The 26,212-nt window shown below is 49.8% G+C and overlaps 1 protein-coding gene across 4 annotated transcripts in view; it reads left to right on the top strand.

Moving 5' to 3' along the window:
* The window catches only part of LOC115472220 (CDK5 regulatory subunit-associated protein 2-like), a 513,663-nt gene that overhangs the window by 288,390 nt on the left and 199,061 nt on the right, over positions 1-26,212 (top strand). For 2 of the 4 annotated variants that reach the window (XM_030206414.1, XM_030206412.1), the window contains 2 exons: positions 25,652-25,711; positions 25,813-26,054. In XM_030206414.1, the coding sequence (XP_030062274.1) occupies positions 25,652-25,711; positions 25,813-26,054 (302 nt within the window). Of the gene's footprint in view, positions 1-25,597; positions 25,712-25,812; positions 26,055-26,212 lie in introns of all 4 variants that reach the window. The other 2 variants (XM_030206413.1, XM_030206410.1) reach the window with 2 other exon arrangements.

The raw sequence follows: 26,212 nt of genomic DNA, 5'->3' as shown, positions 1-26,212 counted from the left end.
CCTCACAGTGTCTTGGCAGTTCTGTTTAAAGTGTTAAAGCATTGGGGCCCGGGCTTGCAATTTTCTCGGGTGCAGGCTCTATATTCAGCTCCATATCATCTATATGAGTGAATGAGCAATATACTGAGCCTTTTGTCCTTGGTAGGGGGACTAGGCAGAGGTGTCTCATCTTCCCCTGCTTTTTGCATTGGTGATGGAGCCTTTTGCATGGAGAATAAGAAATGAGTCCTAGATGGAAGGATTCAGAGTGAAGGAGTAGCCTAAAGGTTAGTGCAGTGAGCTGAGAACCTAGAGAACTGGGTTTGATTCCTCCTGTGGCTCACTTAACCGCTCATTGCTCCAGGTGAGCCCTCTTAAGGACAGAGAAAGTGCCCGAATGCAATATGTTTACCACTTTGATTGTATTACAGAAAAGCATTATATAAAAAATCTAATTAAAAATGTATATAGAGAATTATACTGTTTGCTAACAAATGTTATTCACTCTTGCAAGTACAAAGGATTTGTTAATGGGAGTATTGACAGAATTAGAAGCATATGGGAGGTGATCCAGCTTCAGAGTTAACAAGGCTAAATCTGAGATATTAAATCTTAATTTGCTGATCAGCAGCAGAAGTTGCAGTATATTTTTCCATTTAAGTGGGTTTCACAGAGTATTAAAAGAGAACAGCTTTATGCTGCTTATAGTAGGTTCTTACTAGTAGAGACAGGAGTATGGCAGTCTTTTGAGTCCTAATGCTGTAGAGGTCTCCTGTGGCGGATTTGGAGAGTTTGTATCTATTTATTTTTGTTTGAATGTAGCTTTTTTTTCCTATCTATTAATGGCATTCTTTTATTGTTACTCTATTTTATTTTATTATATTTTATTTGTTTTTATTGTACCATTGTATACCGCTTTGATCTTGCTTGAAGTAATAGCGGTATACGGGCAACTGCCACCTTTTGGGTTACATGATTTAAGTCATCGCTCTCCTGGATTGGACTACAGTTGGTTTTGCTCCAGTGGTAGAAGCTAAGTGATGTTTCTTTTCTACATTCATGTGGTGCACCCGTAGTACTTTGGCTATAAATCTTTTCCAGTTCTTTGGAACATTTCATTATGGATAGTGGACTTTTCCATTGAATAGTTTCCTCCGGTTTTTTTTTTCTTTTTTTGCAATAGTGTTTTTTCTCCATTAAGGAATTTTTTTACACTATGGTTGGTTTTGGAGGTTGGTAAGAAACCTATAATGACGAATCCGTTAAAGGGTAGACCATCTCTGTAGGCACCCTGGACTCTTGAGGTTTCATTTGTTTAAATTGAATAAAATATTTGGAAAGCCCTCTATCCATTATGATATAGTGAAAGCATACTTAATTGTGAAGTTTCTACTATTGTTGCTCCCTAGCTCTATATATTTATATTTTGATTGTTTAAAAAGACTCTATTGTTTAACAGACATGTGATTAGTAAATAATTATATATATTTGGAATATTTTTTAAATGTTAATATACATTTGCTTGTCAAATTGTGACATCCGCTGTAACCCACTGTGAACTATTTATTCTCCGAGGACAAGCAGACTGATTGTTCTCACATATGGGTGACGTCCACGGCAGCCCCAGGTCCGGAAAATCTTCCTAGCAACAAAAGTTGCTAAAGCCTTCGGGTGCGCGGCCATCTTCCCGCCCGTTGCGCGAGAGTCCCGCTTCAGTCTTCTTTTTTCCGCGGTCAAGAGCGGCTGTTTATGGCGGTTCTGTACCCCAGAAAAGAAGAGCCTTCGTTTTTAGTCGGCTTTTTGACGTTTTTTTCTTCTTCATTGTGCTCATGCACGAGCTGTTTAGTTTTCTTTTTTTTTTAAAAAAGAGTTTTTTCCCAGAGTTTTTTCCCTTAGTTTCTTTAGTTTTTGCCCTCAAGTTTCCTTTCATCGTTGTCGTGTGCGGCAACTTTGGCTGCCCGTACAGGTTTTCTCCCTTTTTTGTGCCCTTCCTTTAGCTGCATCGCAAATTTTGATTTTGCCGCCGCTATTTTTCCATTGATCACATCGAAGCTCGCCAGCGGCTTCAAGAAGTGCACTCAGTGCAACCGGCCAATCTTAGGCACCGACCCTCACGCGTGGTGTATCCAGTGCCTTGGGCCCAACCATCACCCAGACGCATGTAAGTTGTGTCTTAGCCTTAAAAAGCGGACACCAGCGTCGAGACAAGCTCAACCAGAACGCCTGTTTGGAGCTTTGCCAGATACTTCGTGACAGCGGTACCGAGGTCGGCGGCAGTGGTGTCGATGTCGGCACTGGAGAGTGCATCAACCTCGGAAGCGCAGGTAATGGCTGTCCAGAGACCATCACATGCTGATAGCAGTGAATCATCGAGTGGGTCTCCACCTGCCTCGAGGGCTCCTGCGGTACAGGCCCATCAGGACAGACCCCTTTCAGACCCGACCCTGAGGAGGCGTGTGCATTCCACGTCCTCTTCGTCGGTACCGAAGGCAAAGAAGCACCATCATCGGTCCCCTTCTCGTCATGGTACCGAGAGCTCCGGGGCGTCGAGGGAATCGGCCCCAGTGAAGCATCGACGCCGGGAGGACCACTCACCCTCTATACAAGAGGTGTCGATGTGCCGGTCTCCGGACAGCCCGGTACCGCCTCCTTGGTCCATGCCATTCTTCCAGGGATCCTGGAAAGGCTGCTGCGATCGTCTGTTCCGGTACCGGAGGTGCTTGCGCCGACGATACCGTCGATAGATGTGGCGGCTGACTCCTTGCTTGTGCTGAGGCCCTCGACATCGGTGCCGCCTGCGGCATCGGCCTCGGCTGCCTCTCCGTCAACTTCGATGGAGGGAGCTTCATCGCTGCCGGCACGGGAGTCAACCTCGGCATCGCCATCGAGGACATAGCTCCTCGGCGTCGAGACGGGCTCGGCTTTAGACTGCAGTCAGAGAACTCCTGTCCAATACCGAAGGGGAGGCCTCATGGGAGGCAGAGAAAGGACCCAAGATATTTCTCTTCTGAGGAGTCTTGTGGCCTTCCCTCTGATACTACTCCTTCGCCAGAGAGAAAGCTTTCTCCCCCAGAGACTTTGTCTTTTTTGTCCTTTGTCCGGGAAATGTCTACAGCCATTCCCTTCCCGGTGGTAACTGAGGATGAGCCCAGGGCTGAGATGTTCGAGATCCTGGACTGTCCTTCGCCACCTAAGGAGTCATCCACTGTTCCTATACATAATGTCCTTAAGCAGACACTGTTGAGGAACTGGATGATACCACTGTCTAACCCCACCATTCCTAAGAAGGTGGAGTCCCAGTATAGGATTCACAGGGACCCAGAGTTGATGAAGGCCAGTTGCCTCATGACTCGGGGGTTGTGGATTCTGCTCTCAAGAGAGCCAAAGGTACAAGAGATTTCGCCTCAGCGCCCCCGTGATGGGAGGCTCGGACTTCTGACTCTTTTGGGAGGAAGGCCTACCAGTCAGCTATGCTCATCTCCAAAATCCAGTCCTACGAGCTCTACACAAGCATTAACTTACGGAATAATGTGAAGCAACTGGCGGACCTAGTCGATCAGCTCCCTTCGGAGCAGGCTAGGCCTTTTCAGGAGGTGGTCAGGCAGCTGAAGGCGTGTCGTAAATTCCTGTCCAGGGGTACTTACGATTCTTTTGATGTGGCGTCCAGAGCTGCTGCTCAGGGTACAGTGATGCGCAGACTCTCATGGCTGCGTGCCTCTGACCTAGTCAATCGAGTCCAGCAGCGACTTGCGGATGCTGCTTGCCAGGGGGATAATATTTTCGGCGAGAAAGTCGAACAGGTGGTGGAGCAGCTCCACCAGCGGGAAACCGCATTCGACAAACTCTCCCACCGGGCGCCTTTAGCAACTACCTCATCAGGTAGATGTTTTTACGGGAGAAGGAGGAATGCTCCCTATGCGTATATTCAGCTTAGGTACAATCCACCTTCCCGCCAGCCTGCTCAGGCTCAACCCCAGCGCGCTTGTTCACGTCAACAGCGTGTGCCTCGTCAGGGCCCTGCAGCGCCCCAGCAAAAGCAAGGGACGGGCTTTTGACTGGCTCCAGGCGAGCATAGCCATAATAAAAGTGTCTGTGCTGGACGATCTACCGGTCAGGGGGAGGTTAAAATTTGTTCACCAAAGGTGGCCTCTTATAACCTCCGATTGGTGGGTTCTCCAAATAGTCCAGCGGGGATACTCCCTCAATTTGATCTCCAAATTTCAAAATTGCCCACCGGGAGCACAGTCCTTCAGCTTCCAACACAGGCAGGTCCTTGCAGAGGAACTCGCCGCTCTTTTCAGCGCCGTACCACCGGGGCAAGAAGGGCTGAGATTCTATTCCAGGTACTTCCTTGTGCAAAAGAAAACAGGGGGGATGCGTCCCATCCTAGACCTAAGGGCCCTGAACAAATATCTGATTCAAGAAAAGTTCAGGATGGTTTCCCTGGGCACCCTTCTTCCCATGATTCAGAGAAACGACTGGCTATGCTCCCTGGACTTGAAGGATGCTTATACACACATCCCAATACTGCCAGCTCACAGGCAGTATCTTCGAGTCCGTCTGGGAACACGGCACTTTCAGTATTGTGTGCTGCCCTTTGGGCTCGACTCTGCGTCCCGGGTGTTCACAAAATGCCTGACGGTCGTAGCAGCGTCACTATGCAGGCTGGGAGTGCATGTGTTCCCTTATCTCGACGATTGGCGGGTGAAGATCACCTCGGAGGCAGGAGCTCTACAGTTCATGCAGATGACTCTCAAACTCCTGGAGCTACTGGGGTTTGTTATAAATTACTCAAAGTCCCATTTCATTCCATTTCAACAACTAGAATTCATAGGAGCTCTGCTGGACTATCAGACAGCTCAGGCCTATCTTCCCACGGCGAGGGCAGACAACCTTCTCTCCCTGGTTTCCTTGGCCTGAGCGTCTCAGCAGATCACAGCTTGTCAGATGTTGAGACTTCTGGGCCATATGGCCTCCACAGTTCATGTCCCATGGCACGCCTTCATATGAGATCTGCTCAGTGGACCCTAGCTTCCCAGTGGTATCAAGCTACATGGGATCTAGAAGATGCAATCCTGTTGTCCACCGCTTTTCACAACTCCCTTATCTGGTGGACGATTCGATCCAATTTGATCTTGGGACGTCCCTTCCAAATTCCTCAGCCTCAAAAAGTGCTTACGGATGCATCTTTCCTAGGGTGGGGAGCTCATGTAAATAGGCTCCACACTCAGGGAGCTTGGTCCCTTCAGGAATCAGGTCTTCAGATCAATCTCCTGGAGTTGCGAGCGATCTGGAACACTCTAAAAGCTTTCACAGATCGGCTGTCCAATCAAATTATCCAAATTCAGACAGACAACCAGGTTGCCATTTACTATGTCAACAAGCAGGGGGGCACCGGATCTCACCCCCTGTGTCGGGAAGCCGTCCAGATGTGGCTTTGGGCCCTCCATCACGGCATGTTTCTCCAGGCCACGTATCTGGCAGGCGTAAATAACAGTCTGGCCGACAGGTTCAGCAGGATAATGCAACCTCACGATTGACCAATCTCAACAGGACAGTTGTCCGCAGGATCTTCCGAGCGTGGGGCACCCCCTCGGTGGATCTTTTTGCCACTCAGTTCAATCACAAGGTCCCTCAGTTCTGTTCCAGACTTCAGGCCTACGACAGGCTAGCTTCGGATGCCTTTCTCCTACATTGGGGGTCAGGCCTTCTGTATCTGTATCCTCCCATACCTCTGGTGGGAAAGACTTTGCTGAAACTACAGCAAGACTGCGGAGCCATGATTCTGATTGCGCCCTTTTGGCCGCGTCAGATTTAGTTCCCTCTTCTTCTGGAGTTGTCTTTCGAAGAACGGTGGAAATTGGAGTGTTTTCCAACCCTCATCACTCTGCATCCCAACCTCCAGTCTCTGGCTCTCATGGCCTGGATGTTGAGGGCATAGATTTTGCCTCCTTGGGTCTTTCTGAGGGTGTCTCCCAAGTCTTGTTTCCATGAAAGATTCCACAAAGGGGTGTTACTCTTTTAAATGGAGGAGGTTTGCCATCTGGTGTGATAGCAAGGCCCTAGATCCTTGCTCTTGTCCTACACAGACCCTGCTTGAATACCTTCTGCACTTATCAGAGTCTGGTCTCAAAACCAACTCCGTAAGAGTTCACCTTAGTGCTATTAGTGCTTATCATTATCGTGTGGAAGGTAAGCCTATCTCTGGACAGCCTTTAGTTGTTAGTTTCATGAGAGGTTTGCTTTTGTCAAAGCCCCCTGTCATGGGAGTATGGTGTCATGGGATCTCAACGTCGTCCTCACCCAGCTGATGAAACCTCCTTTTGAGCCACTGAAGTCCTGCCATGTGAAGTACTTGACCTAGAAGGTCATTTTCTTGGTGGCTGTTACTTCAGCTCGTAGAGTCAGTGAGCTTCAAGCCTTGGTAGCCCATGCTCCTTATACTAAATTTCATCATAACAGAGTAGTTCTCCGCACTCACCCTAAGTTCTTGCCAAAGGTGGTGTCGGAGTTCCATCTGAACCAGTCAATTGTCTTGCCAACATTCTTTCCCCGGCCTCATACCTGCCCTGCTGAACGTCAGTTGCATACATTGGTCCCCTCCTCTTTTCTATCTACACTTCTTCCCTTGGTTCATTAATCTCATCCCATGGCTTTTCCTACCATCTCTATGCTGATGACTCCCAAATCTACCTTTCTACCCCTGATATCTCACCTTGCATCCAAACCAAAGTTTCAGCGTGCTTGTCTGACATTGCTGTCTGGATGTCTCAACGCCACCTGAAATTAAACATGACCAAAACTGAGCTTCTCATTTTTCCCCCCAAATCCACCTCCCCACTCCCCCCGTTTTCTATTTCTGTTGATGGCTCTCTCATTCTCCCTGTCTCCTCAGCTCGAAACCTTGGGGTCATCTTTGACTCTTCTCTCTCCTTCTCTGCTCATATCCAGCAGATTGCCAAGACCTGTCTGGCAGGTTTTCAGGTTCAGAGCCCGCGGGGCTGGGCTCTGGAGCAAACGTGAGCCCTTGGGCTGCTGACGAGGAGCGACAGCAGCAGGCAAAACCCACCAACCAACACTGGGTAAGCACACCGGCAGGGACTGCAGGCACTGCCCAGCGAACCGGAACACATGGACTGGAATCCCCCGGACTGGAGGACACTGGACTGCAATCCCCCGGACTGGAACACACACCGGACCGGAACACACTGGACTGGAGAGCACCAGACTGGAACACACACCGGACCGGAACACACTGGACTGGAGCACACTGGACTGGTCCCCCGGACTGGAGGACACAGGACTGGAACACTGGACTGGAGCACACTGGACTGGTCCACACAGCTTCACCTGCACTTAGCTACTAAGCCCCCCAGGAGTTGAGCTCATGGGTTCGAGTAGCCGGCAGGACTTACTGGACGACACAGGGACCAGGACTAGAACAAGCTGTAACTGAAGTGCACCTAACTCCTAAAGTGACCAAAAGTGTTCCTAAGCCCAGCACCAACAGAAAAGCTCCTAAGCCCTCCACTAACAGCAGTGCTCCTAACAGAAACTAACAGGGGTGCCCCTACGCCCTACACTAACAGAAGTGCAGGGAAACCACAAGGGAAAAGGAAGGGAAGACAAATGCCAGACCTAACACTGGTACTTCCTAAGCACCAAGCTGCAGCAGCTAAACATGGGTTCTCACCCTGGTGCTTCCTAAGCACCCAGCTACAGCAGCTAAACACAGGTCATGAGGAAAAGCGGGGCAAGCACAAAGAAACAAGCAGGAAAGCCAAATACCCCAACAACAAAAGGTGCTTCCTAAACACTTACTAACAAGGGTGCTCCCAGCACCAAACTCCAGCACTGCACTAACAGCAGTGCTACACACCGTAGCAAAAGGGAAAGCAGAGGAGCCAAAGGGAAAGACAGGGAAGTCAAACACACACAAGTGCACACTGACTGCACTAACCTAACCTGGACCTAAAGCAAGTAGCCAGAAGCAAACGTTGCGAAGGCCCTGAAGGAAAGAACCCACTTCCTTATCAGGGCCCTCCCTGATGATGTCACACTCCCTAGACCCAGGCAACAGCACACTAACCCAGAGAGCACACTGAAAACCATAGAGGCCCAACCCACACCAATGCAACACCGTGAATCACTTGAAGCCAGTACACCCAAAGAGAGTTAGAGCAACTCAGACTACCCACACAGGTGCAGTATAGTGAAACAATTAGAGCCCTGCTACTGGAAGCTGCCAGCACAGAGAGACAGAGCCAGCTCAGAAAGGACAGAGAAAAGAAACAGAAGCCAGCTAAGAAGCTGTCAGGCCTATGCCCCGAAAAGTGAGCCCTTGTGCCAAACAACGTCTGGCAGCCAGACAGTCCTGATCTTACCTGGGGAGTCAGGGCAGAGACCTCCCACGAAGGGCAGAATGGAGCAGACAATTGCCCAAAAGACAAGGTCCCGATCCGATCAGCGGTTCCAGGCCGGTGGTAGACAAAGGCAAGTCCAGATCCACCCTGTGGCACAAAAGCAGGCAGCAGGCAAAAGCAAAGTCCAGGTCCAAACTGTGGTTCAAAGGCAGGCGGTAGGCAACAGCAAAGTCCAGGTCCAAACTGTGGTTCAAAGGCAGGCGGTAAGCAATAACAAAGTCCAGGTCCAAACTGTGGTTCAAAGGCAGGCGGCAGGCAATAGCAAAGTCCAGGTCCAAACTGTGGTTCAAAGGCAGGCGGTAAGCAATAGCAAAGTCCAGGTCCAAACTGTGGTTCAAAGGCAGGCGGTAAGCAATAGCAAAGTCCAGGTCCAAACTGTGGTTCAAAGGCAGGCGGCAGGCAATAGCAAAGTCCAGGTCCAAACTGTGGTTCAAAGGCAGGCGGCAGGCAATAGCAAAGTCCAGGTCCAAACTGTGGTTCAAAGGCAGGCGGCAAGCAATAGCAAAGTCCAGGTCCAAACTGTGGTTCAAAGGCAGGCGGCAGGCAATAGCAAAGTCCAGGTCCAAACTGTGGTTCAAAGGCAGGCGGCAGGCAATAGCAAAGTCCAGGTCCAAACTGTGGTTCAAAGCAGAGAAACAATCCAAAGACACAGAACTCAGGAATCCACACCAGCAGAAGCCGAAGCAAAGAGTTCTGTCAGAGTCTGGTTTAAGTAGCCCCCTCCATCAGGGAAACCACCATCAGCTGTCCGGAAGGCGTGGCCAACAACCAGCCCCAGGAGGCTCTGGATAGGCTGGTCACAAGGAGCGGGCGGAGCCTAGCCGCGACCAGCCAATCCGAGCCCAGAAGAGGCGTTCCCCATGCTCCTGGGCCCCGCACCCGGAAGAGACTTCCCAGCTAGAGTGCGCCGGCCATATTTGCAGCGTCGGCGCTCTCCAGACGCTACAGCAGCATAGCGGCGGGCCGGAGCCGTCCAGGAGGAAGCCCAGACTCCCCTACCATGCCGCCCGTAGCCAGCGATACCCCGCTCTCTCCTGCTCGTGGAGCGAGGTATCCCCGCAGGCAGAGCGGCACAGGTAAGGGACGTGACAGTACCCCCCCCGTAAGCCCCCCTCCTCCGTCTTGGCCCAGGTTTACTAGGGTAACGAGAGTGGAACTCGTGCAATAACTCAGGGGCATGAATATTACCAACAGGCTCCCAGGAGTTATCCTCAGGACCAAAGTTCTTCCATGAGATCAAGTAGAACAGTCGTCCTCTCTGGAGTCTAGAATCAAGAATCTCTTTTACCTCGAACTCCGGATCAGGGTCAGAGTCTGGAACCAGAATCTTCTTTGGAGCAGGATGCCAGTGGGAAGTCCTAAAAGGTTTAAGCAGAGACACATGAAAAGCATTGTGAATGCGAAGATTACCAGGTAAGTGAAGTCGATAGACCATCGTCCCCACTCTAGATCTCACAGAAAATGGCCCGATGAAGCGTGGAGCAAACTTAAGGGAGGGAAGACGAAGTTTGAGGTACTTGGTGCTGAGCCATACTCTCTGTCCCGGCTGGAATACAGGAGCGGCACAGCGACGCCGATCAGCAAATCGCTTGTACCGGGCAGCCGCCCTCCCCAATTGCTGACGAACTGTCCTCCAAGTTGCATGCATGGTGGTGAGAGTAGACTGGATCAGTGGAGGAGCCGCAGTCAAAGGAATCGGAGGCGGAAGACGTGGATGACGTCCAAAAACAGTGAAGAAAGGTGATGTCCGTGAAGCAGAATGGAAACTATTGTTGTAGGCAAATTCAGCCCAGGCCAGAAGATCAGTCCAATCATCCTGACGAGCATTGGTGAAGGCCCGAAGAAAAGCTTTAAGGGTCTGGTTAGTACGCTCTGCCATGCCGTTGGTCTGAGGATGGTAAGCTGAAGAAAAATGCGTGGTAACCCCAAAGGCTGAGCATAACGATCTCCAAAATTTAGAGGTGAATTGCGACCCTCTATCACTGATGATACGATGTGGCAGTCCATGCAGCCGAAAAATGTGCTGGATAAAATGGGACGCAAGAACCTTCGCGGATGGCAGGGACCGCATGGGTACGAAGTGAGCCATGCGAGAAAAACGATCCACCACCACCCAGATGATCGTGTTGCCCTTGGAACAGGGAAGATCAGTTATAAAGTCCATCGAGACCTCCTGCCACGGTAGATGGGGTACCGGTAATGGTTGAAGAAGCCCCCACGGCTTGCCTGGCAAGGACTTGGTACGGGCACAGGTAGGACAAGTAGAGACAAACTGCCGAATCTCCTGGGCCATGTGGGGCCACCAAAAATAACGGGAAATAAGATGATAGGTCTTACGGAACCCAAAATGTCCCGAAAACGCAGCAGAATGACCCCACTGAAGGACCTTGCGACGAGATCGGGCCGGAACAGGAGTCTTGAGACAGGCGGATGCCCCCACCATAGGAGAAAGGCAAGCAGGATTGAGCATAGGATAGAGTTCCTCAGGCTCCTCAGGTACGTCAAAAGCTCGGGAGAGGGCATCTGCCTGTATATTCTTCTCTGCGGGCCGAAACACCAAGTGAAAGGTAAAACGCGCAAAAAATAGTGACCAGCGAGCCTGCCGGGGATTCAAGCGTTTGGCATCTTGCAAATAAAGCAGATTTTTGTGATCAGTGATGACTGTAATAGGGTGAGCAGCCCCCTCCAGTAGGTATCGCCACTCCTGAAAGGCGAGTTTCAGGGCCAGCAGCTCCCTGTCCCCGATAGTATAATTGCGTTCAGCAGGCGAAAACTTCTTAGAAAAAAAAAAAACAAGGATGTTTCTTACCAGAAGAAGTTGTCTGGGACAGCACCGCCCCTACACCCAAAGCAGAGGCATCGACCTCCACGATGAAAGGCTTCGTGACATCAGGGCTACGGAGTACAGATGCAGACAAGAAAGCCGCCTTCAAGGCCGAAAAAGCCTCCAGGGCAGCAGGAGACCAATGCCGAACATCCGCCCCCTTCCGAGTAAGGGCTGTCAAAGGAGCCGTGAGGAGCGAATAATGGGGAATGAATTGTCTGTAGTAGTTAGCAAAACCAAGAAAACGCTGTAAGGCTCGGAGACCCTGGGGGAGAGGCCAGTCCCGGATAGCCTGCAGTTTAGCAGGATCCATTTGTAATCCAACAGCAGAGATAATATGTCCCAAAAAAGGAATAGTGGATTGATGAAACGCACACTTTTCCAACTTGGCAAACAGTCGATGATCCCGGAGTCGTTGAAGCACTGTGCGGACATGCCCGGGATGATCCAGGGGAGAAGCAGAGAAGATCAGAATATCGTCCAAGTAAACAATGACTGAAGAACAAAGAAGATCCCTGAAAATGAAATTGATGAAATCTTGAAATACAGCCGGAGCATTACAAAGTCCAAAAGGCATGACCCGATACTCAAAATGACCGTCGTGAGTATTAAATGCAGTTTTCCACTCGTCTCCCTGGCGGATACGAATCAAGTTGTAGGCCCCTCGTAGATCCAACTTAGTAAAAATAACTGCCCCCTGGAGTCGATCAAAAAGCTCCGGGATAAGTGGGAGGGGATACCGGTTCTTGACTGTGATGTTGTTAAGTCCGCGATAGTCAATGCAGGGCCGCAAGGACCCATCTTTTTTGGAAACAAAAAAGAACCCTGCCCCGGCAGGAGAAGAAGATGGTCGGATGAATCCCTTACGAAGATTGTCCTGAATGTAGTCCCGCATGGCAGCAGATTCATCCCGGGACAAGGCATATAATCTTCCTCGAGGAGGCATCGTACCGGGTAACAAATCAATGGGACAATCAAACGGGCGATGGGGTGGGAGGGAATCTGCCTCCCGGGCATCAAAGACATCAGAAAACTCCTTGTATTCCTTCGGAAGAGAAGCTTCACAGGGGAGGAGGACTCCAGAGAGCGCTGGCACATTAATAGAGGGAGGGCGCACTGGTGTTAGACAAGTTTCAAAACAACGACCACTCCACCGGCTGATTTCTCCCGAAGGCCAGTCTATGCAAGGCGCGTGCAGCCGCAACCAGGGTATACCTAGAATTACAGGATGGATGGCTTGAGGTAAAATAAGAAATTGTATCTCCTCATGATGAAGAAGACCCACCTGCATTCGCAGCGGAAGAGTGAGATGGGTAATAGGCAGTGGCAGAGTAGAGCCATGAATAGACGTTACTTGAAGAGCTGGTTTACAGGGAGTAACCGGCCTGCCTAGGCCCTGAAGTAGTCTAGCATCAATAAAGTTGCCTCCTGCTCCTGAATCCAACAAGGCTAGGGTATTTATCCTGTATTCTTGCCACAGTAAGATAATAGGTACTGTCATTAAGTTATCCGGAAGGGTTCCTGAACGACCCACAACCACCCCCTTCACCAGGCTAGGGTCTAAGCATTTCCCGGCTTGTTGGGACACCTTTTCACAAAATGACCAGGTTTCCCACAGTACATACATAGTTTATTCTCCCTCCGATGGGTTCGTTCCACAGCTGTTAGTCGATGCCTGCCAATCACCATAGGCACTTCCGATCCCTCCGCAGTAGGAACCGCACCCTCCTGAGGAGAGACCGTTCGTGGTCTTTGAGGGGAAAACCTGCGCGACGGACGAGAGGCAACTTGTTCTCGTGCTCGTTCCTGGAAGCGGACATCAATCCGAGTGCTTAAGGCGATAAGGGCGTCCAGAGTACCAGGGATTTCTCGGCCGGCCAATTCGTCCTTAATGCGTCCACTCAAGCCTTGCCAGAAAATGGCCGTAAGAGCCTCTTGATTCCATTTAAGTTCTGCCGCCAGGGTACGGAATCGAATAGCATAGGTACCAACCGTACTGCTTCCTTGCTGAATCCGTAGTAGCTCTCCTGCGGCGGAAGAAGGGCGTCCTGGAACATCGAAGACCATGCGGAACTGACGCAGGAATTCTCCTAATTCCGAAAGGAGAGGATCCTGTTGCTCCCAGAGAGGTGACGCCCATGCCAGAGCCGCACCGGAGAGTAATGAGATAATGTAGGTAATCTTCTGTTTGTCCGTAGGAAAAGAAGCAGGTTGCATGTCAAAGAGCATCTGACATTGATTCAAGAATCCGCGGCATGCGGAGGGTGTGCCGTCAAACCGAGGAGGTTCAGGCAACCGAAAGGTAGGCAGAGGTGGAGATGTCCTACTAGCTCCAGAAGCCGGTGCTCGCTGCACGGACATCTGAGAACACACATCTTGCAGTACTCCAGATAATCTGTTGAGCTGGGCCTGTTGCTGTTGAAGAGCTTGAGCCAAGTCAGTCAGATCAGGTTTATCTGGCGAGCTCATGGCTTCGGCTTTCTGTCAGGCCTATGCCCCGAAAAGTGAGCCCTTGTGCCAAACAACGTCTGGCAGCCAGACAGTCCTGATCTTACCTGGGGAGTCAGGGCAGAGACCTCCCACGAAGGGCAGAATGGAGCAGACAATTGCCCAAAAGACAAGGTCCCGATCCGATCAGCGGTTCCAGGCCGGTGGTAGACAAAGGCAAGTCCAGATCCACCCTGTGGCACAAAAGCAGGCAGCAGGCAAAAGCAAAGTCCAGGTCCAAACTGTGGTTCAAAGGCAGGCGGTAGGCAACAGCAAAGTCCAGGTCCAAACTGTGGTTCAAAGGCAGGCGGTAAGCAATAACAAAGTCCAGGTCCAAACTGTGGTTCAAAGGCAGGCGGCAGGCAATAGCAAAGTCCAGGTCCAAACTGTGGTTCAAAGGCAGGCGGTAAGCAATAGCAAAGTCCAGGTCCAAACTGTGGTTCAAAGGCAGGCGGTAAGCAATAGCAAAGTCCAGGTCCAAACTGTGGTTCAAAGGCAGGCGGCAGGCAATAGCAAAGTCCAGGTCCAAACTGTGGTTCAAAGGCAGGCGGCAGGCAATAGCAAAGTCCAGGTCCAAACTGTGGTTCAAAGGCAGGCGGTAAGCAATAGCAAAGTCCAGGTCCAAACTGTGGTTCAAAGGCAGGCGGCAGGCAATAGCAAAGTCCAGGTCCAAACTGTGGTTCAAAGGCAGGCGGCAGGCAATAGCAAAGTCCAGGTCCAAACTGTGGTTCAAAGCAGAGAAACAATCCAAAGACACAGAACTCAGGAATCCACACCAGCAGAAGCCGAAGCAAAGAGTTCTGTCAGAGTCTGGTTTAAGTAGCCCCCTCCATCAGGGAAACCACCATCAGCTGTCCGGAAGGCGTGGCCAACAACCAGCCCCAGGAGGCTCTGGATAGGCTGGTCACAAGGAGCGGGCGGAGCCTAGCCGCGACCAGCCAATCCGAGCCCAGAAGAGGCGTTCCCCATGCTCCTGGGCCCCGCACCCGGAAGAGACTTCCCAGCTAGAGTGCGCCGGCCATATTTGCAGCGTCGGCGCTCTCCAGACGCTACAGCAGCATAGCGGCGGGCCGGAGCCGTCCAGGAGGAAGCCCAGACTCCCCTACCATGCCGCCCGTAGCCAGCGATACCCCGCTCTCTCCTGCTCGTGGAGCGAGGTATCCCCGCAGGCAGAGCGGCACAGGTAAGGGACGTGACAGAAGCTGACCCCCAGGAAAGAGGTAAGTTTGAGAGGGGTTCTGACCCCAATCATAACACTGTCGTTTCTTTCTTTACAACATCCGTAAAATCCGCCTCTTTCTTTCCGAGCACTCTACCAAAACCCTCATCCACACCTTTGTCACCTCTCGTTTAGACTACTGCAATCTGCTTCTTGCTGACCTCCCACTTAGTCACCTCTCCCCTCTCCAATCGGTTCAAAACTCTGCTGCCCATCTCGTCTTCCGCCAGGGTCGCTTTACTCATACTACCCCTCTCCTCAAGTCGCTTCACTGGCTCCCTATCCGTTCTCGCATCCTGTTCAAACTTCTTCTACTAACCTATAAATGTACTCACTCTGCTGATCCCCAGTATCTCTCCACACTCGTCCTTCCCTACACCCCTTCCCGTGCACTCCGCTCCATGGATAAATCCTTCTTATCTGTTCCCTTCTCCACTACTACCAACTCCAGACTTCGCGCCTTCTGTCTCGCTGCACCCTACGCCTGGAATAAACTTCCTGAACCCCTACGTCTTGCCCCATCCTTGGCCACCTTTAAATCTAGATTGAAAGCCCACCTCTTTAACATTGCTTTTGACTCGTAACCACTCGCCTCCACCTACCCTCCTCTCCTCCTTCCTGTACACATTAATTGATTTGATTTGCTTACTTTATTTTTGTCTATTAGATTGTAAGCTCTTTGAGCAGGGACTGTCTTTCTTCTATGTTTGTGCAGCGCTGCGTAAGCCTTGTAGCACTATAGAAATGCTAAATAGTAGTAGTAGTAGTAGTAATACATTGGACTGCAAGAGAGCATTGGCCTTCTATGTGGAGCGGACAAGCCCCTTCAGACAGTCCGTCCAAATGTTTGTTTCTTTCGACCCCAACAGAAGGGGAGTGGCTGTCGGGAAACGCACCATTTCCAGTTGCCTAGCAGATTGTATTTCCTTCACTTACGCCCAAACTGGGCTGACTCTTGAGGGTCATGTCACGGCTCATAGTGTTAGAGCCATGGCAGAGTCAGTGGCCCACTTGAAGTCAGCCACTAGAAGAGATTTGCAAGGCTGCGACGTGGTCATCAGTCCACACATTCACATCTCATTACTGCCTTCAGCAGGATAGCCGACGCTACAGTCAGTTTGGGCAGTCGGTGCTGCATAATCTGTTCGGAGTTTAGAATCCAACTCCACCCCCCTAGGCCTATTTTTATTCTGTTCCAGGCTGCACTCTCAGTTAGATGTTTCTTCGTAGGTCAATTTTTGTTATGTTCTCGCCGTTGCGAGACCCAATTGACCCTGTTTGTTGTTTTGAGTGAGCCTGCTCGTCCTCGGAGAAAACGAAGTTACTTACCTGTAGCAGGTATTCTCTGAGGACAGCAGGCTGATTGTTCTCACCAACCTGCCCGCCTCCCCTTTGGAGTTGTTCCTTTCTTTGGTTTTGCTTCATAAGTTGACTGAAGCGGGACTCTTGCACGACAGGCGGGAAGATGGCTGTGCATGCGCAATGCGCGCACCTGCACTCTCGAAGGCTTTAGCAACTTTTGTTGCTAGGAAGATTTTTCGGACCTGGGGCTGCCGTGGACGTCACCCATATGTGAGAACAATCAGCCTGCTGTCCTCGGAGAATACCTGCTACAGGTAAGTAACTTTGCTATATGGTATTAGTGGTCTATAAGTGGACTTAATTGTAACTGTGTCATTACCACACAGAAAAAGTCACTATTTCCCATAGGCCAGTGGTTCTCAAACCCGGTCCTGGAGGCACCCCAGCTGGTCAGCTTTTTAGGATACCCACAAAGAGTATTTATGAGAGAGATTTGTATGCACTGCCTCCACTACATGCAAATATCTCTCATTAATATTCATTGTGGGTATCCTGAAAACCTGACTGACTGGGGTACCTGCAGGACCAGGTTTAGGAACCATTGCCATAGGCCATTAATTGTCAAATAAGATTTTCCATTTCTTTCTAAAGGTAGAATAAGAGAGTTTGAGGCATAATGGTATTTTCCCTGTCATTTGAGCTCTGAAGACAGCTTTTTCAGGAGCTTGTCTGCCTGACTCTCAGGGGCTGGTTTGCCCCAGGGGTGCATACTCCATGCTGCGGGTAGCTCCCCCTGTCAGTCTCCCTCCCCAACCATGCGTGTTGTGGTGTGCTTCGGCCACCTCTCCCCACTACCAGAGAGGGGTTCCTTAAGTCTTCCCATGACTGGAATGAAGCAACTACCTTGCAGTGAAAACATACTAAAAAAAAAAAGATATCGCTGGTGGTCATTCTTTGATCCTTTCCAGTTCCCATTTTGCAGTGCCGGTTGTAGTAGGGACAGTTTGAGGGGAACATATTTTCCAGCACTTTCAGCATGGCTGCAGCCATTGGTAAACTGCGCCGCATACTGTATCTCTGTCCTTTGGCTTGTGCCGTGTTTGTGATGACACTTCAGGAGTTGTCAGAGGCAGTAGGGACGTTGGGGGCATCCTGTGGATGATTCTTAATCTGCATGGGGTGCCTCGGAGATATCTGTTTCTCCGAGGACAAGCAGGCTGGACATCATCATGCATGGGTTGTCGTCCGCGACGGCCCAGGAGACCGGGAGTTAAAAGCAAAATGTTTTTTTTAAATTCTAAAAGCGACGTGGGGCGCACGGGGACAACGCACCACGCATGCACGAGTGACTTCCCGCCCGCGACGCCCGCACGATTCCGTCAGTTCTCTTTTTTCCGCTTCGTGAGGGGTTTTTTTCGCTGCTCCTTTGCGTATTCGGCCCAGGAGAATTTTTTTTTGCGTGTATCGCGCCCTTTTTTCTTTTTCTTTGATTTTTCTTCCGTTATTTAAAAAAAAAAGGTGTTTTCCCCTTATTTTCTTATTTTTCCTCATCTTTTCTAAGTTTCCTTTCTTTTCGTCACGGCTGCCTTCAGGCCGCTCGGCTGTGTTCCTTTTTCCCTTTTTTCATGCCCTTTTTCTTGGCACAATCAAGTTGTTTAATTTAGCGGACACTATTTTCCTGCCTATGTCATCGAAGACTTCCAGCGGCTTCAAACGCTGTACTCGCTGCAACCGGACCATCTCATCTACCGACCCTCACACGTGGTGTCTCCATTGCCTCGGGCCCGATCATCTTCCAGCTGCTTGTAAGCTGTGTAAGTTAATGAAGAAGAGAACCCAGGTGGCTCGAGAGGCTCAGTGCGAAAGGCTTTTTTCGGATCGGTCCGGTCCTTCGACGTCTTCATCGACATCTGTACCGAGGTCGTCGTCGTCGAGGGAAGCATCATCGGGAGTCCAGGTAATGGCTGCCGACAGACCGCTTTGAGCTGGGAGCAGCGAGGCATCGAGTGGGTCTCCACCCATCTCGAGGCCTACTGCTATGCAGGCCCCCCGGGACCGACCTTCGTCAGACCGGGCCCCGAGGAGGCGTGAGGATTCCACATCCTCCTCGTCGGTACCGAGGAGTGTCGATGACGGGCGTCGAGTGAAGGCGAAGAAGCACCGTCATCGATCTCCTCCTCGTGGTACCAAGATCTCTGGGGAGCCGAGGGAGTCGGCACCCGAGAAGCATCGGCGCCGGGAGGACCGCTCACCCTCTATTCAGGAGGTGCCGATGCATCGGTCATCTGGCAGCCTGGTACTGGCTCTCGAGCCCCTTCAGATTCTGGCACCGACTCCTGCACCAGCCCTGCAGCCTTTTCCGATGGCAGCTCTCGATGAGCGTCTCCGGGCCATTCTTCCAGGGCTTCTGGAATGACTGCTTCGGTACCGGAGGTGCTTGCGCCTCCTGTACCTACTGCTGAGACGGCATCTGGCCCATCTCCTGTGAGGAGATCCCCGCCCTCGAGCCGGTTACCACCCGGGTTGACTCTCCCTTGACGTCAGTGAAGGAAGCTTCGCCGGAGTCCAGGCTGGTTGACTTCTTGACATCCCCCACGAGGATGTCGATCCTCGAAGTCGAGACAGGCTCGGGTTCGGGCTGCTCTTCCAGAGCTTTTTCCGATACCGAAGGGGAGCACTCATGGGGAGAGGAGGAAGACCCCAGGTATTTTTCTGAAGAAGACTCCCAGGGGCTTCCTTCTGATCCTACTCTGCCTATTGAAGTTAGACAATCTCCACCTGAGAGTCTCTTTTTCATCTTTTGTGCGGGAAATGTCTATGGACATTCCATTTCCCATGGAGGCTGTGGATGAGCCGAGGGCTGAGATGTTTGAGGTTCTGGATTTTCCTTCTCCGCCTGCAGAGGTTGCAACGGCCCCCCTGCACAATACATTCAGGGAAGTGATGTTGCGGAATTGGTCTTGCCCTCTCTCGAATTCAGTGGTCAACAAGAAGTCCGAATCCCAGTACAGAGTCCATGGTGAGCCTGTGATGGTGAAGGCCCAACTTCCTCACTATTCTATGGTGGTGGACTCTGCTCTCAGAAGAGCCAAGAGTACTATGCTTCGGTGCCCCCGGGCAGAGAGTCTAGGACCTTGGATTCTTTTGGGAGGCGTACGTATCAGGCTGGATTGCTCGCCGTCAAGATCCAAACATACCAGCTGTACACCAACATTCACTTACGGAACTCGGTTAAGCAAACTGTCCAGTTTAGTTGAAGCTCTCCCTCCGGAGCTTGCTGAGCCTTTTCACCAGGTGGTCAGGCAGCAGAAGGCGTGTCGCAAATTCCTGGCCAGGAGGGCTTATGACACTTTTGATGCTGCATCCTGAGTAGCTGCTCAGGGTATCGTCATGCGCAGACTCTCATGGCTGCGTGTCTCGGACCTGGATCAGAAGACCCAGCAGCGAATGGCGGATGTTCCTTGCCAGGGGGATAACCTTTTTTGGAGAGAAGGTTAAGGGTATGGTCGATACCCTCAAGAAGCATCATGATGCTATGGATTCTCTCTCCGGCTGGACGCCTTCTGCTACTACCTCCTCCTCTAGGAGGTTTTTTTGGAGGGAGGAGGAGTGCTCCCTATTCCTTGACAGCCAGTTCAAGCTCGCTCCCAGCTGGCTCGCTCTCGTCAGCGGCATGCGCCAAAGGCCCTCCGGCTCCCCAGCAAAAACAAGGGACGGGTTTTTGACTGGCTCCGGAGCAGCATAGCCGAGGTAAGAGTATCTGTGCCGGACAATCTGCCTGTTGGGGGGAGGTTGATATTTTTCACCAAAGGTGGCCTCTTATAACCTCCAACAGGTGGGTTCTTCAAATTGTCCATTTGGGGTACGCTCTCAATCTGGAATCAAAACCTCCAAATTGCCCACCAGGAGCTCAATCCTTCAGCTACCAGCACAAACAGGTACTTGCAGAGGAACTCTCCAACCCTTCTAAAGGCCAATGCGGTCGAATCCGTTCTACCAGGGGAAGAAGGGCTGGGATTCTATTCCAGGTACTTCCTTGTGCAAAAGAAAACAGGGGGGATGCATCCCATCCTAGACCTAATGGGCCTGAATAAATTCCTAGTCCGAGAAAAGTTCAGGATGGTTTCCCTGGGCACCCTTCTTCCCATGATTCAGGAAAACGATTGGCTATGCTCTCTGGACTTAAAGGACACCTATACTCACATCTCGGTGCTTCCAGCTCACAGGAATTACCTTTGTGCTGCCCTTTGGTCTAGCATCTGCGCCCAGGGTCTTTACAAAGTGCTTGGCAGTTTTCGCAGCATCGCTACACAGACTGGGAGTGCATGTCTTCCCTTATCGCGACGATTGGCTGGTAAAGAACACCACAGAGGCAGGAGTTCTACGATCCATGCAGATTACTATTCAACTGCTCTAACTGCTGGGGTTTGTAATAAATTATCCCAAGTCCCACCTAGTTCCAGTTCAGAAATTGGAATTCATAGGAGCTCTGTTGCACACGGACGTCTCGAGCTTATCTTCCCCAGGCAAGGGCGGACAATCTTTTAGCCTTAATGTCCTCAGCTCGATCATCTCAACAGATCACAGCTCTGCAAATGTTGAGGCTTCTAGGCCACATGGCCTCCACAGTTCATGTGACTCCCATGGCACGCCTACATATGAGATCAGCTCAATGGACCCTAGCTTCCCAGTGGTGCCAGGCCACATGGGATCTAGAGGATGTAATCCAACTGTCCACCGAGTTTTGCAGATCCCTTCAGTGGTGGACCATTCGATCCAATCTGACCTTGGGACGTCCATTCCAAATTCCTCAGCCACAAAAAGTGCTGACAATGGATGCATCCCTCCTGGGGTGGGGTGCTCATGTAGATTGGCTTCACACTCAAGGAGCTTGGTCCTTCCATGAAAGAGGTCTTCAGATCAATCTCCTGGAATTGCGAGCGATCTGGAACGCTCTAAAGGCTTTCAGAGACTGGCTGTCCAATCAAATTATCCTAATTCAGACAGACAACAAGCAGGGTGGTACCGGACCTTGCCCTCTGTGTCAGGAAGCTGTCAGGATGTGGCTTTTGGCGCACCATGCTTCTCCAAGCCACATATCTGGCAGACGTAAACAACAGCCTGGCCAACAAGTTGAGTAGGATAATTCAACCTCACGAGTGGTCGCTGAACATGGACGTTGTCCGAGAGATTTTCCGAGCGTGGGGCACCCCCTTGGTAGATCATTTTGCCACTCAGACCAATCACAAGTTCTGTTCCAGGCTTCAGGCCCATGACAGACTAGCATCAGATGCCTTTCTCCTACATTGGGGGACAGGCCTTCTGTATGCGTATCCTCTCATACCATTAGTAGGGAAGACTTTGCTGAAACTCAGGCAAGACCGCGGAACCATGATTCTGATAGCACCTTTCTGGCCCCGTCAGATATGGTTCCCTCTTCTTCTGGAGTTGTCCTCCGAAGAATCGTGGAGATTGGAGTGTTTTCCGACCCTCATCACTCAGAATGAGGGGTTGCTTCTACATCCCAACCTCCAGTCTCTGGCTCTCACGGCCTGGATGTGAAGAACTTAGAACTTGCCTCTTTAGGTCTTTCGGAGGGTGTCTCCCGAGTCTTGCTTGCTTCAGGGAAAGATTCCACGAAAAAGAGTTAACTCTTTTAAATGGAGGAGGTTTGCCATCTGGTGTGACAGTAAGGCCCTAGATCCTTTTTCTTGTCCTACACGAACCCTGCTTGAATACCTTCTACACTTATCTGAGTCTGGTCTTAAGACTAACTCAGTAAGGGTCCATCTTAATGCAATCAGTGCTTATCATCAACGTGTAGAGGGTCAGCCTATCTCTGGACAGCCTTTAGTTGTTCGTTTCATGAGAGGTTTGCTTTTGTCAAAGCCCCCTGTCAAACCTCCACCAGTGTGTCATGGGACCTCAACGTCGTTCTCACCCAGCTGATGAAAACTCCTTTTGAACCACTGAATTCCTGCCATCTGAAGTATTTGACCTGGAAGGTCATTTTCTTGGTGGCTGTTACTTCAGCTCGTAGAGTCAGTGAGTTCCAAGCCCTGGTAGTCCATGCACCTGTTTTTGGGATGCAGGGACCAGTACCACCATTGCACGTTTTGATAGGGTATTTTCGATTGGTGGAAACGTTTATCTCTGAATGTCTAGGAAATTTTCAGGACAACTACTTTCAAAATGCTTTTTTGGGGGTATTTTGTTTTTTGTTACATTTGTACCCCCCACACTTTCCCACTCATGGCAGGCTCAATGTGGCTTACATGGGGCAATGGAGGGTTAAGTGATTTGCCCAGAGTCACAAGGAGCTGCCTGTGCCTGAAGTGGGAATCGAACTCAGTTCCTCAGTTCCCCAGGACCAAAGTCCACCACCCTAACCACTAGGCCACTCCTCCTCCCATCTCTTCAAGATAGCCTACCCTAATGATTCAACCTAACTAAGCCTTCCTACATGATTCTTATCGATGATTGTTATACATTGACCATGTTCCCCATTATCCTTATTGCTATCCCATATCCATTCCTACGCCTACCTCCTAACGCTCATTTCTTTCTGCACCAAATTCCTCCTATGTTCAATTTACTTATCCGTTAACCCCATTAATATGGCGTTTACTTCAAATTGTATATTCTTTTTTATGACTTTGTAATTTTTCATATTGTTACTATGTAAGCCGCATTGAGCCTGCCATGTGTGGGAAAGCGCGAGGTACAAATGTAATAAATAAATAAAATAAATCATAACAGAGTAGTCCTCCACACTCATCCTAAGTTCTTGCTGAAGGTGGTGTCGGAGTTCCATCTGAACCAGTCAATTGTCTTTCCAACATTCTTTCCCCGTCCACACACCTGCCTTGGTGAGGACAAGTTGCACACCTTGGACTGTAAGAGATCATTGGCCTTTTACGTGGAGCGGACAAAGCCCTATCGACAGTCTGCCCAGTTGTTTGTTTCTTTTGATCCCAACATGATGGGAGTTGCCATCGGAAAACGCACCATCTCCAATTGGCTAGCAGATTGCATTTCCTTCACTTATGCCCAAGCTGGGTTGACTTTAGAAGGCCATGTCACGGGTCATAATGTTAAAGCCATGGCTGCATCAGTGGCTCACTTAAAGTCAGCCTCCATTGAAGAAATTTGCAAGGCTGCAATGTGGTCATCTGTCCACACATTCACATCTCACTAGTGCCTTCAGCAGGATACCCAACGCGACAGTCGGTTTGGGCAGTCGGTGTTACAGAGAATCTGTTTGGGGTTTAGAATCCAACTCCATCCTCCTAGGCCCATTTCTGTTCTGTTCCAGGCTTCACTCTCACTTAGTTGTGTTTGTTTTCAGGTCAATCTCAGTTATGTCCTCGCCGTTGCGAGGCCCAATTGACCAATGTTCATTGTTTTGAGTGAGCCTGCATAACTGTGACTTGGGTTCTGTCAGCAAAAAGCCCACATAAAGATTGCATCTGAGTTTCCAGAGACTGTATTCCTCATTTGTGCCAGTGAACGAGCAGACTTCAGCATTTGTGTTAATAAATAATTTTTGGTTTTCTTGCTTTGTCTGGCTATAATTCTGAAGACCCATGCTGAATCTTTGCCAACACTATTACAGGGGGGTTGAGGAACAGAGTGCAAAGGTCGGAGAAAATCAGATTGATTGTCCCTAAGTAATGGGGGTGCTGGCCAATATTCAGTGCCAGCATCTGCATAGCTAAGAGGAGAGAGAACAGCCTTTTGTGCTTTCCTATCTGGCACTAAATATGTCTTATGCCCACATAAGTGCCAGCTCCTCTCTGACTCCACCCCTTCTCTTCCCAATTTCAGACTAGGCAGGTAGAGCTGATATTCAGCGGCTGGCCTGCTGAGTATAATTTAACCAGGGAGGTGCCTCTCCTTCCTGGTTAAATCATTTTGAATCACTCCTATGTTGTTTCATGTTAATATGTTATTCCCAATTATTAGTATTTTGTATTCATAGTCAGCTCCCATGGATCTTCCTCCACTCCCATCCCGCTATCTGTTGGAGTTCCCCAGGGATCTGTTCTTGGACCCCTTCTCTTCTCTATCTACACCTCTTCCCTAGGCTCACTGATCTCATTTCATGGCTTCCAGTATCATCTTTACGCTGATGACACCCAGCTCTATCTCTCCACACCAGACATCACCGCAGAGACCCAGGCCAAAGTATCGGCCTGCCTATCCGACATTGCTGCCTGGATGTCCAACCGCCATCTGAAGCTGAACATGTCCAAGACCGAGCTCCTCGTCTTTCCACCTAAGCCCACTTCTCCTCTTCCCCCACTCTCTATCTCAGTTGATGGCACCCTCATCCTCCCCGTCTCATCTGCCCGCAACCTCGGGGTCATCTTCGACTCCTCCCTCTCCTTCTCTGCGCATATCCAGCAGACTGCCAAAACCTGTCGCTTCTTCCTTTTCAACATCAACAAAATTTGCCCTTTCCTCTCTGAGCACACCACCCGAACTCTCGTCCATGCTCTCATTAGCTCTCGTCTCGACTAATGCAACTTGCTCCTCACTGGCCTCCCACTCAGCCATCTATCCCCCCTTCAATCCATTCAGAACTCTGCCGCACGTCTCATATTCCGCCAGAACCGATATACTCATATCACCCCTCTCCTCAAGTCGCTTCACTGGCTTCCGATCAGATACCGCATCCAATTCAAGCTTCTCCTCCTTACTTACAAATGCACTCACTCTGCTGCTCCACCCTACCTCTCTACCCTCATCTCCCCCTACGTTCCTGCCCGTAACCTCCGCTCACATGACAAATCCCTCCTCTCAGTTCCCTTCTCCACCATTGCCAACTCCAGGCTCCACTCATTTTGCCTTGCCTTACCCTATGCCTGGAACAGTCTTCCTGAATCCCTACCCATCTTCAAATCCTTGCTTAAAGCTCACCTCTTCAGTGCTGCGTTCGGAACCTAACCTTTCGAACATATAGGTTGCCCCAATCTGTCTGACCTATCTGATTAACTGTACATTGTCTTTTTAGATTGTAAGCTCTTCGAGCAGGGACTGTCCTTCCATGTTAAATTGTACATCGCTGCGTAACCGTAGTAGCGCTTTAGAAATGTTAAGTAGTAGTAGTAGTAGCTGTTTGTGTATGTGTGTCAGGGATTCTTAGCAAGGCTACAAACTGAGTAAATAGCCTATCCAAATTAGCCACGATTTTATTATTAATAGATAGATATATATAGAGATATATAAATAATAATAAAATTATGGCTAATTTGGATGGGCTATTTACTCAGTTTGTGGCCTTGCTAAGAACCCTTGACATAGAATAAATATTTTACTTGCATCCATGCTCAATACTCCTGTTATATTTTGGTATTACAGATCCTGTTACTGATGCAGAAGACTCAATACTCCTGTCATATTTTGGTATTACAGATCCTGTTACTGATGCAGAAGATAAGAATGATCAAAATGGTTATCTCTTTGATGCCCCAGGTTAGCTTTTATATATGACTAAAATAAATGTTATAAATTGTCAATAAATAAATGTTATCTTAAAAATTCATAATATTTATATTTCATTTTATTTGCAAAAGATAATGATGACGGTGCTTCTCAGTGCAGCAGCAGATCCACTGTTAGCATGTCCTATGCCCCAGCTCGTTTGGTTCCTGGCCATCATATGTGGGCAGATAAAAATGGAAGCCATGTTCTTGGGTTGATCGAAGATTATGATGCTCTGCGCAAGCAGATCTCGGAAGGGCAAAAACTGGTATGTGGCATAGAGGCTTCTATAGAAGATATCCAGAATATAAAGTCCCAAGCATCTAGAATCAAGGTAAATAATTCTAAAAATTGTAACATATACTAAAAAACTAGGGGTTTTATCAACCCAGGTCTTGGACATGCCCAGCCAGGCAAGTTTTCAGGATGCACACATTGAATATACATGAGAAAGATTTGTGTCCAATAGAAGTTATTCGTTCAAATTTATCT

Source organism: Microcaecilia unicolor, chromosome 6 (assembly GCF_901765095.1).
Source record: "Microcaecilia unicolor chromosome 6, aMicUni1.1, whole genome shotgun sequence".
Taxonomy (NCBI): Eukaryota; Metazoa; Chordata; class Amphibia; order Gymnophiona; family Siphonopidae; genus Microcaecilia; species Microcaecilia unicolor.
Note: the sequence above shows the minus strand (reverse complement) of the source record. Positions and strands in the feature narration are given on the sequence as shown.